The 22242-nt window shown below is 39.6% G+C and overlaps 1 protein-coding gene across 1 annotated transcript; it reads left to right on the top strand.

Moving 5' to 3' along the window:
* Nucleotides 1–21: 21 nt before the first annotated feature.
* On the top strand, nt 22–8228 carry RTCA (RNA 3'-terminal phosphate cyclase; the record flags this gene model as incomplete). The annotated part of the gene is made up of 11 exons (XM_084266376.1): nt 22–66; nt 172–272; nt 1121–1264; nt 2656–2779; nt 3274–3332; nt 3780–3921; nt 5063–5187; nt 5322–5380; nt 5983–6077; nt 7205–7309; nt 7603–8228. 11 exons carry the CDS (start codon nt 22–24, stop codon nt 7705–7707), a joined length of 1104 nt encoding a protein of 367 aa, XP_084122502.1. The 3' UTR covers nt 7708–8228.
* Nucleotides 8229–22242: the final 14014 nt, after the last annotated feature.

Below are 22242 nucleotides of genomic sequence, written 5' to 3'. Positions count from 1 at the left end.
CAGCTCCGCTCGCCGCCAGGCATGGACGGGGACAGGGTGGAGATAGACGGCGGGATCATGGAGGGGGTGAGCACCAGCGGTGGGCCGGCCTCGTCTTACCTCGGCTCCGGTAGCGGTGACGGGCGGGTGGGGAGCGCCGCAGCGCCTGACGAGCGCCGCTTGTCTTTCCAGGGCGGGCAGATCTTGCGAGTGTCCACAGCCCTGAGCTGCCTGCTGGGCCTGCCCGTGCGGGTGCGCCGGATCCGCGCCGGAAGAAGCCAGCCCGGCCTCAGGTAACGGCCCGTCCCGTGTCCTGTCTGCGCCGGGACGCGGTGGTCCCTGGGCACGTTCCGCGGGGTTGCGTTACAGCGTGTGAAGCCCTCCCGGGCCGGGGGCTTTTGTCTTCCGGGGACAAACTTCCACGAACGAGCCCCGTGTATTTCCACGGCATTAAGAGGGCATCTCTATCGGACAGCCCTGCCCGAGGCGCGCTGCCGTCTGGAGAGGCGGCCCGCAGTCTCCCGGCTCGGAGCCCTTCGCCCTGCCCTCGGCGCCGCTCCGTGCCGGCCGGGCAGGTGAGGGCCCTGCCCCTGCCGCCGCCCGCCAGGCACCCCGGCCGTACGGGCCGTCTCCGAAATAGTTCAAAACGTGTCGAGCAGACGGCACGGTGTGAAACATGAAATACAGCTGAAGTCGTGAAGTGCCTCACCAAAGCGTGGTTCACCGTCCGTATTGTGTTAAGAACAGTTCGTTTCTATCCTGTTTAAATTACTCAAACCAGTGGAAACACCAGCACAGCAAGGTACTGCAGAACTGTGGCTCTGGCAACCAGCTACGGGCTTGGCTCCAGTTCAGTACTGCCACTGTATCCCATTATCTTTGCCTGAGCATTTATTGCATATTGGCAAATGAATGCTCTTGCATCTCATCTATGGAACCTACATTTGCAGAACCCTGCAAATTCCAGGATGGCCTGAATGCTGCTGCTCTGACTCCTGTGAACTTGTAGGAACAAGATCAAATTTCTCATGCTTGTTTCAGCTGAAATTTGCAGTTGTTGTATTTATTAGTTGGTGTTTAGTAGTTCTTTTAATGTGTGTAGTCTACTTGGACTCACCTGACTTTGTGTTGCTGCTCCAAGGCCTCAGCATCTGTCTGGATTGGAGATCATTCGAGATCTATGTGAGGGGAAGCTGGAAGGTGGAGAAATCGGCTCAACAGAAATAACCTTCACTCCTGGGAAGATCAAAGGTGGAACTCACATAGCGGATACAAAAACAGCAGGGTATGTCTTTGTACAGGTATAATGAAAGACCAGTACCTGCTCTTAACTATTTTTGTAACTTTAAAATTATGGCAGAAGATGTTTTGGTAACTTTATAAGTATGCCAAATATGCAGGGAAGAAAATAACTTTAATATATGGTTAATGAGCCAAAATCTGTACTGCCTGAGCCAAATATGTGACCAAATAACCTGTAGTGTAGGCAAGATATGTATGAATAAAGTACATGCAAGTGTAATAGCTTTAAAATTATAATTGATAAATAAACTGAACACTTGATCAATGTTAAGCAAGAAACAGCTGATCATGTATTTAAAACCTCATTTGTTATTTTCTCACACTAGTAAATAACATACCAGGTCACATCCATCAAATTAGGTAAATATCTCAAATGCATGAGATCTGAAATAATGCTTATAATAAAATAAACTTTGATATTTTACTTACATATGTAATGGTACAATATGGGATACTGGTCTTTTGGAACTGGGAGCATATTCTATCCATGGTTCTTGGTGTCTGTGTTTCTTCTATGCCATTTCTATGTTGGGTCCTTTGTCTTGGAACCTGTTAAAAAAAACAAGTAAATGTGTTTAGCTATGGAAGGCTGGTGTGAAAAGTTTGGAAGCATAAGCCAGGGTAGGAGTAAGTCAAAGTTAAGAAAAATATTTTTCTGAGCTGCAGTACTATAAACAACCAAGCTGATGCCTTTTACTTAACACTGAAGGATTTGACTAAGCAACAATGCAGCAGAATTAGTAATTAATCACAAGGCAAAAAAAATAGAAACCCATGTTTTATTCAGTGATGATTAACTGGTTTCATGATTCAAAGTGATGTGTAAAACCCCTATGAGAACTTTCTTGCTGAACAGACTTACTTCTAGAAAAAATATTTTGTATGTTTTTATCTATGAAATGTGGAAAGAATCAGGGAGAGAGGAATGTTGCATCTAAAGGCGTATTTTCTGCACCCCTGAATTTTCTTGTGCAGGATGCCAGCCAGCTTCTAAGCAGTCTTGTAGTTCTCTAAATGTTTTGTTTCTAAATAGGTATTAAAAGGTTAAAATTGCTCCCTAAGCCTTTTCTACTTTTATCATCTGCTAGCTAAGTCCACAGTTTTCACAGCCCCAGCGCTATACTAAGTAAGCTACGTTACTTTTATGTCAAACTGCAATATTAGACACAATTATTGTAGAACAAAAACCTTTGTATTCAGGCTTGCTAAGGGCATGAAGTCTTAAATTAGTACTTTTAAAGACTAACAAGTTTATAGATAATGTTAAAAATTGAATACTTAAAAGCCAATTACTTTCTAGAGCATCTACATGATATTTAATGATTCTATGGATTATGACTGCATGACATTTGAGTATCTTATAATTGCTTTTAGGAGTGTGTGTCTACTGATGCAGGTAGCAATGCCCTGTGTGCTGTTTGCTGCTTCCCCATCAGAACTTCATTTAAAAGGTGGGACTAATGCTGAGATGGCTCCTCAGATAGACTACACAGTCATGGTAGGGAAAAACTTCTTTGGCTTGGTGCATCTTTCATGCATACATATGCAATATAACTACTGTAATTCTGTTGCTCTGCCATTTTAGTTATGGAATTGGGCATGGGAATGTAACACTGCTGGTGTACTGCATGTAGAGAGCAACCAGTGTTACGTGGAATTCCCTGAAACAGTAACTAGTATGTTTGCTTTTAAATACTAAAGAAAATTTCACTTTAAATGTATTATTTATTCTACAAGTGCCATGAATTGTTGAGAATTTCTCTACCTCTTTCCATAAGAAAATCCTTTTACACAAAGTGTCATTCAGAATGAAGTATGAGGAATGTCAAATAAGCAGTATGGATGAGACTAGTTTTATATATATATATGCATATATATATATCACACACACTTTTTATTAAAAATGTGACAAATTTTTGTGATGAACTTTTTGCATCACATAGTGGGAAATTATAGACTAACACTGTGATTTTTTGTATACTTGTTTTTCAGGTTTTCAAGCCAATAGTTGAAAAATTCAATTTCACATTTAATTGTGACATAAAAAAGAGGTGAGTTATGGAGACATGAGGCAGAGGCACACACATGGTGCCCTCAGTTAAGCTGAGGGATGAATTTGTGATACCTGAAGTAATCTGCATTATCTGCCTCTGTGTGTACTGACACCTTATGAAGTGATTGGTTTTTTCCTGTCTCTTTCATTGCTGAGTCTTCAAATGCTGCTTTGTGTTTCCTCTGGGCTGCCCCCAAGGGACATGCCTGCTGAACGGGCAGGATATTACTGAGATTTTTCTGAGATGCCAGTTATGTTGGTCTTAGGTAGTTAATATGATGTGTGTTAGGAGGTAATACTGTTAGAGAATCTAATCCTATTGTAAAGATTGCTGAGGCACACATCAAGAAAATTCAGACAACTTAAAAATGTATAATGAAATACATGAAGAACTGCCTGGCTCTTTTCTTGGTTTCCTCGTCACCTAATTCCTGTTTCTGAATAGGGGCTACTACCCTCAGGGAGGTGGTCAAGTTATAGTCCAGATGTCACCAGTCAAAGAGTTGAGCCCAATAAACTTAACAGAACGTGGCACAGTGACAAAGATCTATGGAAGAGCCTTTGTTGCAGGAGCGCTGCCTATAAAAGTAAGTGCTGGTAATAGCTCTGGTAGTATCCAACTGCATCTACCTATATAAAATTGCACATAACCTGCTTAATCTCTGTTGTTCCTATATTCTTTCCCATATAAACCAAGTAGCTTTATTAAATGTTTTCAATTATTCAGGCCGTAGGATAGAGTTGCGGACGCTTTACAATGCACGTATTGCATAGCAACATGGTAGTAGCTAAAGCAGGAAATGAGAACAGTATCCTTTATATCCTTCATATGCCTGTTCAGAAATCTTCAGCATACATGGAGGGGTGTCACATCTGATTTACATGTTGTTCACATTTATGTGGATTACTTCAATCTGAAACGGCCCTCGCCCATAGATTTATGGGTAAACTATGGTATGCTGTAATAGGGAGAGTTTAGGCTACATGAAATTTTTCAATCATTGCTAAGGGTATTAGAACAAGAGTAGGGTTAGCCAAAGATAAAATAGAGAGAAACTTGCTCCTTTGTACCCCCTTCTTTTTCTTATTCCTGTCCTATCTGTTTTTACACATAGAATGAGTGGCATGATCTCATTAAGGCTCCTTCTCCCATGCATGCTAGGAATTAGTAGAGCAAGGAAGAGATCTGAGTTACTTTTTGAAGAGCTGAGGATTGCTGGTTTTGGTCTTAAAATTCCCAACCCTATGAATATTAGCTATGATTGGATCACAAGGATGGCATAAGCTTCATCTCCCCACACCTGCCTGTGACTTAAATTTTTTACTTTACATCTTGTATCATAGAGAGTATATCCTGTACATAATAATTATGGGATAGTTTGTGGGTTTTTTAACAATATAATGTCCTGAGAGAATCAAGACTAAAATAAAAATTTCCCTATAAATGGAGAAAAGTTCTTTAATTTCTTTTGATATTGAAGCTTCTAGATGCATCGCTATAGTTGTCCTTTGTTCAGCATTCAATGTTACCTTAATTTTGTGGGAAAATTCTCAGCAGAGATTATGTGTAGTGCTTGCTTTTAGGAGATTTATAACAATATTTTGTTTTTCTAGTTAATAAAGTAGCCCCTTTAATCAAGGATTCACTGTAATAATTAGACTTACGAAGAAAAAAGTATTGCTATAGTTATGTAATGTAATTAATGTTTTCATCTTGTACCTTGTTAGCTGGCAAAAGACATGTCAGCAGCAGCCGTGAGATGCATCAGAAAAGAAATCAGAGATCTTTATATTAACATTCAGCCTGTGCGAGAACCTGATGATCAAGCTGTTGGGACGGGAAGTGGAATAATGTAAGATGAGCCCAAACTTCCTATTCATACCTCTAACTTTGGCTGATTAGCTAGCTATTGATCATGCATGTGAAAAATAAAGTGTAAGGTGAGTGATTTTGTTCTTAATACTGGTTCTGGTTTTTTCTTCTTAGTGTTGTTGCAGAGACTTCAACAGGCTGTTTGCTAGCTGGGTCATCGCTTGGCAAGAGAGGTAAGAGATGCATGACATGTGCCTCTTTGAGAATTAATGTGCTATTAACAAATAGGAATATGAAGTTTAAGCTGTTCAAATATCTGATGCTTGGAGTGTTGCATTTTTAAAGGGATGTTGTTTAGCAGTAAAGGACAGCGGGAATGAGCAGATTTACACATCGTAAACGGAAACTGACCTTGTACTAAGCTGCTTCTGCATAGTGACAGAAATTAGAAAGTTATTAAACTCACCTTTTATCACAACAGATTGTTAAGGATACCTGAGTTTGAATATGCTTCTTGATTTAAAGAACATGCAGTCTTTGTGGTTTACCTGTGAAGACTTTTTTTTCAGCCGTGAATCCAGATGTGTATTGAGATTAAAAGGAATATAAGTGATTTTGGTTTTAAATGGTTTGAAGAAAATGTTTCTCTAAGTGGGGTTGCTTTCCACTGTTTATGTCATAAAATGGGAGGGTTTTAAAGCAGACATTTGATGGAAAAGTATGGAAATAAGGTTCAAAAAATGTATAATTCCTTGATTATCATGTTTTCCTCCTGTATTTTTAAAATACTAAATAATAATTGGCAGCACCCTAACCTCCTGGATTTCTCTGTTAGGAAAGAATGCCGACAAGGTTGGCATTGAAGCAGCTGAGATACTCCTTAGGAATCTTAAACATGGTGGAGCTGTGGATGATTCACTGCAAGACCAGGTAAGAGTCCTGTATGTGTTTACATGAAGTAGAAAGAACATGCATGTATGTATTGCCTGTAAATAATATAAATCTTTAGTAAGGGAAAGAATGAAGTGTGGATTTGAAAGTTAGACTCTATCTCCACAAGTAGGCATGGCTTTACATAATTATTTGATACTTAGAAGTCTTGGGAGGCTTCCAGGTGTGACCACAACATTACTGGGAGTAGCACATTACATGTAGTTCTAAGGAACCACAGATGTGCCTGGCTTTGCACCAACACCCTTACATTTTCTCTTCCAGTAAATCTTAAGTTTGGAAGAATTAGATAGGAATTCACTTCTATTTGGTGTTCCCTATAGTGGAGTAAATAGCTCCCTGGTTACATGTTAGGAATGACACTAAGTGAACCTATTGGAGAACAGGATATCTGGGAGATCTTCCTGTTTGCCTTGCTCATCTAATTTCCTTTGCAAGTGAAGTCCCTCCACTATCATCTTTTCAGTAATGCAGCCTGATAAGAATCTTGGGCTGTTATGACAGGATGATGTTAAGTCTTAGCTGTACACACCTGACCACACATTACTATTATTAGGTCTTGGATTAATCTTACTTTTTTCCCAGAGCACACAGAACAATTGGTGGAAACATGCCACAGCTAAATTCATTCTATATGGGAACTGCTCAGAGTTGCATCACACTTTCCAATTTGTCATGGTGATGTCTGTGTATCAAATCAGATTTAAAACATCTGTCTGGCAAATATGTGATCAGAATGTGTTAGAATTGAAAATGCTCTTCCTGCCTTTCTCTCCACAAAGGTAATCTGTTAATCTGGAGTCACATGACTTTGGCGATTTTTGGTGTGGGAGGGTGGGGAAGAGCAAAATTAAATGTAGTAATAGGAATTCAGTGGCACACTCCACTATGGAACAGTAGCAGCCCTTCTGGAATAGACACTAGATGTTTCCAAGCTTCTTGAGCCTTGGATGCCTCTTAACGCTCAGCAGAGTGAAATTCAGTGAATTTCATTTTCACATCACATTTTTACATCTACAGTAATTTTGCATGGTTTTCCTTATTTTTTTTTAAATCAGTAAGTTCCTCGGATCTTGACAACTTAATTACCTTTCCCTTCCTTTCAGTTGATCATTTTTATGGCACTGGCAAATGGGGTGTCTAGAGTGAAAAGTGGGCCAATTACACTTCATACTCAAACAGCTATACACTTTGCAGAGCAGCTAACAAAGGTAAGTTCAGAAAGTTTTACCTATCAGTTGATTTAGGCAGTGAACTGAACTCCAGCATTGATGAAATAATTACTACTGGATTTATATGGGAGTTCACCTCTAGAAAGTGAATCTACTTTAAACACCTTTCAAATGGTTAGATGTTTTTACCTTTATTTAAATGTTTTCTAATTAAATCAATCAAAGCTGTAATATACATAGACACATGGCAACATGATTATTGGGCATCAGATATTGACTATTTAAACTTACGTATGTTATAACTTAGTGATATATTTCTAATCCTGTTTTAGGCCAAATTTACTGTGACAAAGTCAGAAGAGGGAGACCCCAGTAAAGATACCTACATCATTGAGTGCCAAGGAATGGGGATGATAAACCGAAACTTCCAGGGTTAAAAACCAGCAAGCTGAAAGAAGCAAAAAGAAGCAAAACTCAACATACCTCAGTGATGTGTTGCACTACATTTCAAGGGATGCGTAATGTGCATGTGAACAGGACCGGCCTTCTGTCACATGTGAGTGATTTAACTTCAGGGATGATGTAGAGTTTTTCCTTGGTGTGCTGAGAATCTGCAGTGTGAAAAATGGAAACTTTTTCTTTCTTTTTTTTTAACAGCAGCAAAATGAGTACAGACAGGACAGCAGATAGAATACACTGTATGTATTTGAGATCTTCTCTTAGAAGCTTTGAAAATTCAGATTCACCAAAGTAGAAACTAACTGTTCTGATCTTGGGGGGAAAAAAAAACAAACAACCCAATACATTCTTTCCCCTTTACAAAATGTAAGTTTTATTCTTTGAGAACCCTTACCTTACAGGGATTTTGGAATGAAGTGCACCATCAAACCTGTACCGCTGTTGCTCCTTAACCATTTTGCATAAATTGTGCGTGAGAAAATTAATAAAGCAATATCACCCCGTGGAAGCTGGTGTTGGTACTGCCCTTACCGCGGCAGGTTGTGTTCCAGGGAGATGGATACAGACTCTGCCTCTAATCCTGGGAGTGCTCTGGAGGGGGCAGCAGCTACCCGCCGAGGAGCGTTGGTATGGCTGGTGCTGACTGCTGTTGAAGTTACTGCTCTGAGTTACTGCACTGTGCTGGTGATGATTTCCAATGTTTCCTTTTGGGAGAACTCTGAATACTATTTTTCAAAAATACCCTGACATCCCCAAAGAGTTGTCTCTGAAGAAAACATTTGTGAAACTTGTTTGAAAACAACCACTGTGTGGAACTATATTTGAAGTTACTTCTTGCTACAGGAAACAGTGGGAAGGAGAGCTTAGTGATATACCAGTTCTTAACTGTTTTTCAGAAGAACACATGGCAGAAGGAAATAATATAATCAGTTATAACTTACTCAAATTTCTGGTATGTGGGAAATAGTTTGCTTTGGCAGCTGAGAACAAGGAAGTTTCAGTAAGCCCTAGAATAAAGTTAATAAAACCAGAAAAGCATGTTGAATGCAGTTTAGATGGTAATGCCTGGGCTAAATAAATCAGCATAACTAGCTCCTGTCACGTTAAGAAAACCTTATGACTAAAAGTACAGCTAAATTAAATCATTTCAATTTAGTCAGCACATATACCTACTGCATTGTGTATGAAAAAAAATAGGGTAAGCTTGAGCATGACTTTCTCTCCAGTTGCAAAGGCTGGTTGGAGTACCCTATCATAGCTTTTTGCTTCGAACAACACTGCCAGTTCATACACCTGAGATGTTGTCTGCAGGACTACAAAATTCTTCCTCACATTTACAAATGCCTGAGGCTGTCTTGGAACAAATGCAGCAAAAAAGAAGAGAGAATGAAACTTGAGAGAACTATCTTGCATTAGAATTTCGATGTGTATCCAGCACTTTTTAGAATCAGGTCTGTCTATCTAAAAATTTCTTTTGGAAAGAATGCTAAAATGTGGGGTTTTGGAAAAATTAAACCCAAGAAAACAAAAGCCAGTTGAAAGAAGGTTCCCTTGGAAAAATTGAAGTGCAAGTCCTGTCTTCCAAAATAGACATGTAAAAGCATATGAATGCTCAGCTAACATCTTTAACAAAGATTTTCAAACCTCTGGTTACTGGGGGAGGGAGGAAACAAACAAAACTGGCCAAAAAACCCTCTCACACAAACACCAAACAAAAAGCTCTTAGTAAGTGTGCAACAACTGCTCAGCAATAGTAGCAACTATTACTGCACCCCCTTGCTCTCCATAAGCCTGTTGCAGAGAGTGGCTGGTAATGAATAACTGGCAGCCCTTGGTAGCTTCCTTGCAGGCCCATTCAAGTGTCCTCCCTCCTCTGGGGACTTGGCCACTGGGCCACCAGTAGAAGGATGAGGGGGCTAGTGGGACGGCCCACCTGCCATTGTAATGGCTGCTCCTAAGGCCATCCGTGCAGGGCTTCCTGCGCTGAAGGAACCTGGTCTTCCTTTGGTCAGGCTACACACACACCCTTTTTCTCCTCAGTGTTAGAAAATCTCTAGAATTTACTCTGATTAGAATTTACTCCGATAGGATTAAGTTCCCCAAATGCCTTTTACTCCCTGCAGTACAGGCACACAGATGTGCACACACACACACAGAGTTTCATTACCCAGGCCCGAGTCACACCCTGTCACCTCATGGTGACCTCTCACAAGGAAACGTTTAGCATAATTCCTGTTCTTTTCCTATATCAAATAATTAACTAGTCTTTATTACATATATACCTGAACAAATTTTAACAGAGACAATAAAACTTGTAACACTAATTTAGGACCACTAGTATCATTCATACTCTCCCAAGTTGCTGTTTTTCCTTTTCAGCAGGGTTCTGCATCATGAAACCTAAATCCTCCCGCTTTACATTTACTTTGAGTTCACTGAGGTTTTAAATCTACAAGTCAAAACATGAGCTGCAGATCCTGTTACATCACACTCCTACATTGCACGTGCTGTAGGTACTTAAGCTTAAATTTTACAGCATAATTAATTCTTAAAATCAATGCACTGTGTGCAAATTAGTTGTTGGTAGGTAGTGGTGTAACTTCTCTTTTTTTAAGCTTCCTGCCCTTTTTGGATATTAACTAATAATTACAGTGCATTACTTGAAGCATTTTAACTTTCATTTATATCCATTTACAATCATATAATTTTTAGTGATCAGGTTGGATTAAGTCACTTGTGGGAATATATTAACCTTTTGTTCAGGAAGAGATGAGACACTGCTTGCACCTGCTCTACAAGTATGCACTGGGTTTTCTTATGTTAATCAGGCACATTTGAATCTTATATAAAAACTTGGGTGTGGGTGTATAGATACAACTAAGATGCTTACATTTAATACTGCTCAAACAAGTACCGGCGATGACTCACAAGTTCTGTATACCAAGGAAATGGGATTCATCCTCTCCAGCCGTGCGTCCCTCCTGCACTTCCATGAGAAAGAAAGAACTGTGTTTGGATGGGCACAACGATCAGAGGAAGGCACTGCACTGAGGTGTGGGGACTGAACTCTCAAGACAAATAACATGGGCGTTGTATGCAGACCGTTAAACGTTCCCCAGGAATACTGCACTCTGGTTCTGACTGAACTCTCTTACTACCTTTGAACCTTTGCTCCTCCCATGCCCTTAAATATACTTCAACTGGGAACTGTTCCTCTTCTGAGCCTATGTGTCTTATTCTGGTCACTAAAGTATTAGTCAAATGTTTACTATTTTCTAGACCTTGTTGAGAATACTGGTCCAGTTTTGGGCCCCTCCCTACAAGAAGAACAGCAGTAGTTGAGTTGGTCTGGGGCTGGAGCACTGGGCAGGAGTTCAGACCAGAGCCCTCCTGCAGGCCCTTCCCACCTCATTTATCCTGTGATCCTCAGTGACCTGTCTGGCAACTAATGATCAACTGAACAAGGTGCGGTAGAATTCCATAAAATATTCCAGCAGGGGTTATTTGTAACTGACATAGTTAAAATGAGCCATAGGTTAAATAAAACACTATACCAAATAAAGGTGCATATATGGAAAAAAGAATGCTGAATTAAATTCTTTACAATGGAAATAATGGAGAAGGTTTTTTAGGATTAGAGCTACATCTTCTTGAATCAAAACCAAGGGAGTGTGAACACAGATTCAATCTGTTGCTGATTGGAGAGAATAGGAAGTAATACCAGTATCTAATAATTAAGTAATATTGGTCAACTGGAAAGTGCTTCCCTAATATTTGACTGCAGAAAAATCTGCAAAGACTAAGGTAAAACAAGTCAGAATTTAGGAAGAACCAGAATTTTTCCTTTAATCCCAGATTTACTATTGCATTGAAGACCAAAGTTCAAGGTTTAGGAAAGCTAACTGATAAACCCACTTAAAAGCTAAAAGCTTTTATGGAGTACACATATGGAGAAGCTCACACTACAAGCTGTGTGATTCTGAGTTTTTGTCTCACCCAGCTGCCTCTTAGGTGTTTCAGTCTCTCCTCTGACCAGGAGGCTTTCTGCCCAATGATTTCCAAATCCAACACCACAATCCCATGATGACAGGATAATTGCTAGAACAAAGAACCCTGATTTGAAAAATCCCACTTTCAAATAACTGAATCTTTATATACAGGTATTTGAGGAAGAGATTTTAGACTAATTTTCTGCCACACTGTGCAAATTTTCAAAGTTCCATAAAAAGAACAAATCTTACTAGCACAGAAAACATCCCAAATTATTTCTGCTCTCCTTCCAAATACATTTGTCTAGCCACTTAATACTTCCATTACCAGATGAATGATTCCCATGTAAAAAGCCAATTTGTGAAAGTGTTTAATGATGCTCTATAAACTGAGAATTTTACATGCACTGCACTGTTATAGTTTATATGAATCCATCTGACCTGAAGTTGATGCAACTCCTGGAATCCAAGAATGCACTAGTAGATTGTATGTTTTCTCAGCCACTAATGCCTGTAGCATCTGAACAACGTCAGACTTGTTTTAATACCAGACTTCTTTCCTACAATGGCATTATATTCTATTAAAACACAACAAAAAGACCACCACCACCAACCACCACAACAAACAAAAAAACTCAAACAAAACCAACCAACCAAACCAAACTAAAACAAAACAACAAAACCACAAAACCCCCCAACAAAACAAAAACCCACCAAAAAAACTCCTAACAGTGACAAATAAATTATTCACATTTTATCAGCACGGAGTCTTACACAAAAAGGCTTTTCAGACTAAGAGAAGTCCCAGCGTACTGTGTTTTAGAGACAGGGGTCAAGACTTCGCTGTTACCACACCACAAACTTTGGATACATACAGTAAGATGAAACCATGACTACGGGAACTGACATTTGTGTAACTGCAGATGGAATGTGGGCTATCTGCATAAACAAAAACTATTACCAGATTACAATATCCGGCAGAGAAAGGAGGGGAGAGTAAGCAGTGACCCTAGAGAGTAATCAGAGAGGCTAAACAGCATTCCACCACTTTTATTCTACCCCCATCCCTCCAAACTTAGCTACAGACAGCAAATGGATTATGCTCACACACTTACCTTTCAGCTATGCAAATTTACCAATTAGATTGCTTTTTCCAAAACTTAGTCCTCTCTTCCCTAGGCCCCTTTCCCAAGACTCCTTAGATGTTTCCTTTCTCCCTGATCAAGAATAGGTTAAAGATTAGGCCCTCTATCAATACTATTTTAAGATGTGAGTGCAAAGAAAGATTCTCTACAGCAATTAAATTCACAGAATATCCAAGTAAGCCAAAGAAGTTACTCTGAAGTAGCACTGGAAATCTCTGGCCCCAAACTGAACATGGAATCTCAACATGTGCTGACAAATCTCAGATAGCTGCAGTGGGGTCTACATCAGAAATGAGGATAAGCACATGGCCCCCTTATGTTTAAGTGATCTGGTGGCGCTGCATAAATACCTCTTATCAGAACAAGATTGCTAGCATTCTCTTCATTTTCATAATCAAATTATCAGATGTAAAACTGTAAAGGAAGACTGGGAGTTAAGCTGAACTGTATGAGCTCAAAATAGGACTTAAAAATTAACTGCATTCCATAAAGCCCAGCAAATCTCAGGCCTTCTATCCATTCAAACCTTTCATCTTTTATTACTCCCCACATCATAGCTCTGGACTTTAAACTTCAGCTCCTCAGCTTTACCAGTGATTTTGTTACACACGATTGACTTCTCAGGCAAAACTTTCTTATTGATGCCACTAATTGTTTGTTGTCTTTCCATTTCAAAATGTAAAAGTCTCTGGTCTGAAAAGCCTTTAAAAAGAGCTCTTAATTCTATATTTTTTTCTTTCTCTTATTTTTACTGCTAAAAAAGGGACAATTTTAAAAAAACCCAAAAACCTCAAAAACCAGCCTAAGCTACTGCTTTTGCTGGGGGCTAAGAAAAGACCTATGCAGCTAACAGATGAAAACATTCAAATGTGCTGATTACCTTCACCTTATTAATTACAACTGGATCAAAATTTTCCAACTTCATGGGCTGCTGGATCAAAATTTTAAAAGCAACTAAGTGATGGAGAAGTTTATATCTTTCAAGAGGACAGGGCCTGCTCCCAGGTAAAGTAATGAATACTTCATACCTATAGGAAGTCTTATTTCCAAAAGTGCTCCCACAATTGCTGCAGTGTACTAAGACCTTCTGAAGCTGAGGACATATTCAAGTTTTCTTCTCTGCTTTAATTTTTTTCAAATCACTTGTATGACCTGCACAGCTGAAGACAGAAATGATCAGTAATAATGAAATAAAAAGTTTAGAATGGGTTAATATAGTCCAAAAAGCATATAGTAAATTAAAATATATATTAACCCTTGCAGAAAGGAATTTAGGTAACTGAGACAATGATAACCACCATCAGAGAGAAAAGGTCAACGTGATCTAACTTGCTTTTAACATATTTTGGTCAGTCAGCACAACTAATTTTGAATCTGCCCTCAGACAGATTTGTTTGCTTCCTTCTTAGAAGATGGTAACTTCCAGGACCACAAGATTTATGTGCTCTGACTGCAAGCCAGATTCCTGTATCCTGTTTATTATTTAATACGTGCTCTGTAAAACAAGCACAATTCAAATGCCTTGCCACTCAATCAAGAATCAAGCCCAAACCCACACTTAGACAGAATTTGGATATATGCTTTATCCAGTGATTATTTGATGATGTTGAAACAGATCCAATTAATCCTTCTTCCTTATGAACACCCCAGACACTCTTGTTATCATGCAGGAAAAGAGGACAGCCTCTCTCTCCCACAGTAAATTGGATAGTTAGTGATTGCTGCAGTTTGGAGGGAAAACTAAATCTTTTCTGGCAGAGGAATAAGTTAAACCTGTATCTCTTACTTCCTGGGTGATGCTTTAATTCACACATTGTCAAAAGAAGGAAACCCTACCATCTCTTGTTCTGGTAACTCCTGCTGTCTTTCTGATGAAAAGGTTGCTGGTCTGTCACACTACAAGATCACAAAGAAATGTGTCCCTGCAGGAAGAACATACCCATGTACTGCTTAGCAGCCATCACCAAGAATTTGGATGGTTCCCTGCAACGCTCCTCACAGGCTGCACAGGTTTGCCCCCCAGGCTCTCACCATCCAGGAATGAACGATATAACTGGTTCTCCTTACAGCTGCTTCTCCCACCACGTGACTACACAAAATCCAAGTTTCCAGTAAACCATAGGCAGGCTGTTCCCAGGAGCCAGTACTCCTCTGCAGGAGTCGGTAGCATGGATAAGATAAAAAAGGTTAAAATTCAGCAGAAGAAAATAAGGAAATCTCAGCAAAAACTGCACAATTTTCCATACGATCTCATGGCATGTTACACAATCTCTGATACTTAGCAGGTTAAGTTACAGTGCCTCACCATAAAGCTTTCTTTTGCCTTCTTTCTCATTCTCCCTAGTCATGGTCTCCTTTGTATTGCTGGCAGTAGCATGTGAACCTGTGAAGAAGCAAGCTACCCAATGCCCATTTTTCTGCACTGCAGACTACCAGCATCTCCAGTTTGCAGACTCAGCTGTTGTGGAACCAAGTACTTAGGATGAATAGGATTAAATAAAATAAAAAAAAAAAAGGCTTTTTTGCTTCTGGTTGGTTTTTTACTTCCTTTTCAGCTTCTATTTTTATTTTCTATGTTCTGGTTTCAAGTTATTTTTTTTTTCCTGCTTCATGTGCATTTCCTCACTTTCCCTCCAAATTTACAGTTATTTCCCTTCTCCTCCCTTCTCTCACACTCACATTTACTTACAGAAGCATTATAATATCACAGTATTGTTAAAACTACAGTATTACAAATACAGTCTGGCTCCAGCTAACCTTGGTCCTTGCAAAACCATCTTACTTCCTGCAAACTACAACAATTGGAGATGCAGAAAGCATTCAAGGCCATCTCTGCAAGCCCCTGCTGTGGTGTAACAGGACAGAGGCTCAGTTCCCATGAGTGCAGCTCTAGCCTATGCCTGCAGAGACAGGGATGGTAATCGGTTGTTTGTAGTACTGTAGAAATAGAAGGAGCAGTGAAATAGGCAATTAATCTTATTTCTGCACCAATAAAAGGGAGACACATCCTACTACAGAGCTTGGTTGGGGTTTTGTGCATCAAATAATTTGTTATTTAAACCTCATGGATCTGAAGCAAATCAAGCTCATGTGTGTACTGCTGCAGCTGTGCGTGAGTTGCAGCTGAAGCCAGCTGCAGCCGCAGAGCCTAGAGGGGCAGGACTTGCATGTGAGCCTGGCTATCCCCATGCCTGAGGTACTCCTTCCCTTGGCTCAAGCAGCTGAGACAAAGTGAGAATTGATGTGCAGGTGGCATGGGTTACCTGGGAGTTCTGGCTGACGCAAGCAAAAAAATTAGGTCTAGAGAAACAGGTAGTCAAATACCATCGCAGCAAAAATGGATCCCCATTGCATATGTGGAGATCTGTGGAGGCTTGAAACCGCCTCCCAGTCCTTAGCAAACAACAGTTATTGGCTCATAGACACAGCCATCAGTGAAAGAAAGATGGTTTTATTTCAGTTCCCTTTGTTTAGGTGACAGAGTGCTGTTCAGAGTATGCCTGAGACTGCAACCAAGCATCTGGGAAGCTGTGAGGGGAATTTTACAACATGACTTGCGTAAGATTCCTGAGGTTTCCCAACTTTATCCTAAAAAAAAGATGAAGACTGCCTTTTCTCACACTAACATACGACTGACCTTCAATTAAACCAAGATATGCAAAATCCACAAAAAAGCACAGAAACAAAACCGATTGAAGAAAACTTGATCAAATTTTAGAAAAGTCTCTTTCCCAGCATTTTACTCCCACATGTTCTTCATCTGTCCCACACTCTAACTACCACCATATGAGGAAGAGCATTTTTCTGCCCCAACATCTTGCTCCTAGTAGTTACAAAATTATTTACATTAATTAAGCTTCACTATAAGCCTGCAAGATAGAGGACAGTTGGACAGGTGAACTCAATTGCTCATAGGCATATAAAAAACCACCGAGTCAAAAGACTGATCCCTGGTTCTCAGTTCCTAGCTGCACTGCCCTTACTGTTTGCTAATCAATGTGAAACTTCAAATTATTTTGAAGATTTCCACACATCACTAATGGTAATGATACTTTAAATCTCTCTAGCATTGGGATAAAAACCTTATCTTTCTGTTTTCATGCTAACAGATCTCTCAAAAGTCCAAAAGTGCCTCATACACTGTTCTAATTTAGCACAACTTTCTTCTCTGGAACTAAATCTACTGCCCATTTTGTGTCCTGTACCACAGCTGTCCCAGTAGAGCATAAACACTCCCAAGCACACAGAACATATTTAATGCCTCTTTGCAAATAAAATGAAACATGAAAAAAGGTGAGAGTAATACAAAAATAACTTTCATTTACTAGTCTGGGGTGGGTGTCTCATCTTTGGATCAAGTGCAATTTTGTAGCATTTTTTAGGATTTTATGCACAAAATCAAGAGGAAAACCTTTGCAAGGAAACTGCTGCATCTGGAAAGCTGTTTGAGAACCCAGGTCACTGTATTTCGCGACTCCCAGCACTTTCATGGCCACCCTTCCACTGCCTTGCAAGCTGCAACCCTGTCTCTTCTCCACAGCAGTTCTGCAAGCACAACCCCACAGCTCTACAGTCACACATCTTCCATGTGGTGTAGGGTTGGGTCACAGTCTTACCAGGATTTACTGAGCCTTAGTGAAGTGCACAGAATTTACTTACAGACTGAACAAGCCCTGTGTTCTGTTAATGCATGATTTTCTGGCTCCAATTTGCATTTTCTGTGAGCATCCTGTTAATTTCTGAAGACTAACAAAATGGATCTCAGTCTTTGGGATGATTTATATCTGGTGTAAAAAGATGAGGGATCAACTTGGTTACTTCTTACCTTGTTGATACCATTGCAACCCAACCATTCAGAAAGGAGACACATTTGACAGCAGGGTTAAATTAAAGACAAAGCAATTTAAATTGCAGCTATTACTAATATTAAAAATAATGTCTTCTATTATCAAAAAATACATCATAAACAGCACCAGCTTTTTTTTGGTTTATGGATTCTAGTAATTAAGAGTAATACCTACTGTGGCACAGCTTTACAACTGCATGCATATCAAGACATGATTTCTCCATTTAATCTTAGAAGCAAATAATAGTAGTGGTGGTGATGGTAGCAAACACCCAGATTTAGGTCAGGGATTAAATAGCTGTGAGGACAGCTGGCAGTTCACACTACAGTTATACTTCTCTGAAAAGGCACAGCTGTTGGTTGACATGAATTTTGATGTTGCACAGATTTATGCCTAAAACAGCTGACTCCAATTTATCATGGAAAAATTTCTCCACAAGAATACAAACAGCAGCAGTTTGTAGCTTTAAGCTCTTGACTCACAGATTTGAACACAAAGTTTTGGGGTTTTTAGGGCTTTTCTTGTTGTTGAGCAAATGGGTGATAATTCAAGACGACAGGAACAGCATGTGTTCCAAGCCCACTTGCTGTTTCTGAACAATGCTGGGAAACTGCTGACATACCAATGCACATCACTGGCACAGCAAAACTGCTGAATAACTCCGAGTGCACATTCATCTACAGCTTTAGATCTGCTCACCAGGTTCCTTGGGCAAAGTGCCCAGCTCCAGACTGCTTTCTCCAGGGGCACTGAACACTCAGCCACGCCGATGCAGCCCACAGCCCTGTCTTTGTCCTGTGCACCAAGGCACCCGCTGTCCCACCCAGCACGACTCTGGGTTCATGCTGTTGCTGAGGCAGAAGGCACTGAGGAGGTGTTATCTCAGTAACACAGGGAAGCACACACTGAAGTTCTGTGACTGCATCTGGGATGTGGCTGATGTGGTCATAAAACAGGTAATCCAGAGAACTTTCAAACAGGAGAGAGCAAAAGAGGTGTCTGCTGTAACTGATAGTAACGAGAAGTAAAAACTTCTCTCTTTTACTCAATGCTTACTCATTAAAAAAGAATATGCTGACCTTCTCCCACATCAGAAGCTCTTACAACTTTTCACAGTGAGAAAATCTACATTTTAATTGGCTTCTGATGATATTGGTGATTTATGGATGGCTGATCCTAAATGCCATTTGCAATAATCTGAAAAGGAAAGGGATATGGCTGCAAAGCACTGCAGGGCCATGGAAGGAGAGATATAACCCATCATCACATCTTCCTTTGTGGGGGCTGAATCCTGCATCCTGTGTAACTGCTGACAAGTCTCATTTATTCATACAGTATAAGTCTTTGCATTTAAAAGATCATTAAGACAACCTTAAACTCTTTCTGGGAACAGACAGTTACTTGAATACACGTTTCAATCACGGATATTCTAAAGGAAGTCCTAAATGTTTTTATCAAATGTTCAGGGAAATGGAAAATATTTTTCAGTCAAGGGAAATCTAGGTGAGGCTTTACAAATATCAAAGACCTGACAAATATCAAAGAGAGAAGCTAACTGCTTTTGACTTCCTACAGGAAATTTTTGCTGTGTGACATACTGAACAATGCCCATTTAGATGAGATTATTAAATCTACTATAATTTCAGTGTGCCTGTTACTAAGTAGGCAATTAACAATCGCTGTTCTAAGCCTGGTAAGCATCTCTGCTGAATGTGCAGCTGTGGTTAGAAATGGTCAGCTTTAAGGAGCAACTGGTTTCACAGACACTTTGAATTGATGCAGGTGTGGGAGAGATGGCTCTGTCATCGTGGTGATGATCACCACCACTTCCTTGGTGGTATTAGCCTAAAATATGAGTAAGACCCAACAGCAATTTGGATTTGGGACCTGATTCAGTGAAAAATGAACCCAGCAGATAAAAAGGGGTGGGTGAGAAATTAGTTTGCAGTAAGGCAGAGACTCTCCTTTTGCCCTAGTATGGATGATTGGGATTGGAAATTATGAGAGAACTTCTTTTGGTACCAGACAGACTTTGTCGGCTTAAGACACCAATACCCCAAAATATTAAGATCTGCAAGGAATGAGATGCAGAATAATACAAGAATCATTGTAACTCCTTGAAGCTAAGTAAATGCTGGAGCTTGATTTGGAATAGAAAATGTCAGACTGATATGAAAAGTGCTCTTGCATTAGAAGTTTTGGAGAAGGTGGCAGAGGTTATTGATGTGAAAAGCATTTCTAAATATAAACATTTGAAAGAGCGATATTTTGATTTATTTTTTTTTCTTTAGAAAAGATATGAGTAAGACAGGATTACACACACTAATGATTAGTAGAAAAAAGGTAGATGACAAGCTTTTAGTTTTCCTACATTGTAATTCAAAAACAAGGGGACAAGAAGAAGTATTTTAAGCCAAAGGAAATACTTTTTTACAAAGTGTCCAATTAAACCTTCCAACTCTTTTCCACAGGAAGTACTTTAAAAGCACTTTAAAAGGAGTCATAAAATGAATGGACATTTAGACTTATTACTCATGCCTGCAGACTTACATTTATGCAATATAGATCAGATATCAAAACAAAATTCAATACTATAGAAGCATCTGTTCCTAAATTAGTCTTCAGGGGTGTTTCTTACGTTCTCCTGTCAAACTTTGGTTGCTGGTAATTGCCAAAGACCAGTGTACTGAACTGCTTGATCTTGTATGGGAATTAGATCACTCCTTACAAAACAAGCAACAGTATCTCATGGAAGCCTCTGCCATGCATAGTTACAGAAAAATTTAGGCAGGGGTGACCACAGGAGATCCTCAAGTCCAATGTCCAACTCAAGTAAGGCTAACTTTACAATTAGATTAGGTTGATCAGGGTCTTTTCCAGCTGAATTGCAAAAAAACTTAAGGACAAAGGTTCTACAGCTACTGTTTTGAGTGCTGCACCACCCCCACCATGAATTTGTTGCTCACATACAATTAGAACTTCCCTTGTCATGTCTTTTGACCATATCCCCTTGTCTTTTTACTTTTTACTCTGGGAAGAGACTGGCTCTGTGTTGTCTCTGTCCCCTGCTAGATGGAGAGATATTGAAAGAATGAAATCAGTTCTGAAATACACTTTTCCCTTCTACGATGTGTTTTTTATCTGTCAACAGTGTTTAAACATACCTGCAGATTACAAACTTCAAATTGAAAAACATTAAATGGGATGGAAAAGTAGACCTACATAAGTCACTAAATTTCTCATACTTTGGCAGGTAAGCCTGCCATCAGTCAGTATATTTTCCAAAAAGGCTAAGCTTTTAATTCAAGTTCTGATCTCTTTAAAGTTTGGTGATCAAATTATCAAGAATTAAATTGGTCAAGCATATTACCTTAAATTTAAGGGGTTTCTTCCTATGACTTGTGTATAGGCAATAATCTCAGAGTGACCTAGAAGTTGCTCTGTATTACATTCCTTTATCTAGACTGAAGGCTTCTGTCTCCTTCCATAAAAAAACAACAGGAGCCTGAGGATGGCTCTCTTAAGACACTCAAAAAAGTGCTTTCAAAATGTCTGTGCTTGACAGTTCAACTGCAGGAAAGATACAACTAAGAAGAGGTATTCATCTTTTAAGTACAGGCAGGGATGTTAATCTTGCAGTTCAGAACTGACAGTTTTTCTTTTCAAGTGTCATAGACTTGAGCTGTGATTACACACTCTTCACAGGCTCCAACAAAAGAAGCTCTTGTTTCACCCGTGCTTCATGCTGTTGGTCTATTGTTTCACATATTCATTTTGATAAATCACACAAAATGCTACCTTGAAATTAAGTTTTTGTCATTAACAGTAGAAACAATCCTTATGTAAACAATCTCCTGTAAAATTCCATGAGATTTTTAAAATGTTCTACCAATTCAGTAAGGTTCTCAATATTTCTCTCTCATCTGTCTTATTACTACTCTCTACCCTGTTTTATTATTACTCTTACTTTACAGTTTAGGGCATTTAATAATGTATCAGCTATTCTCCTTTGACAATCTCTGGTGAAGACTTCTACATGCCAAAACCATCAGACTCTCTCAGAATCTGAATTACCTGGTTGTGGAAAGGATAGTGAAGGCTCTCATTTATTTACCACCAATAAGAGAAGGTGTGGTGGCTAGTGACTCCTGCCAGCCCTGAACCTGACTGTCACAGACGTCCCCTGCCTCATTGTATGCTCCACAAAGGGACAGTGCAGCACAGCATTTCTGTGTAACAGAAATCAAAAGAAAGCAATCAATCTCTCTGCAACACAGCTGAGGGTTATCTTCTTCAGGCTTTCAGTGAGTCAAAGAAACCCTAATTTCCCCCACCTCCAAACTGTCCTCCTTTACCTTGATTTTGTTTCCTTGCAAGGGCCCAGGTCTCACAAAGGACCCTTAGTAATGCTCTAAATTACTCTACACCTTCTGGACAGGAAATGTTTTTAACTTTGTTGGGTAAAAAAACAAATGTTGTGAACTGACATAACATTCTCATCAGTCCCAAAGTGACCAAGCTAGGGTTTGAAA

This window comes from Gallinula chloropus (genome assembly GCF_964237585.1).
Source record: "Gallinula chloropus genome assembly, chromosome: 6".
NCBI lineage: Eukaryota > Metazoa > Chordata > Aves > Gruiformes > Rallidae > Gallinula > Gallinula chloropus.
The sequence above is the reverse complement of the archived record's forward strand: the minus strand, read 5'-3'. Positions and strand labels throughout refer to the sequence as shown.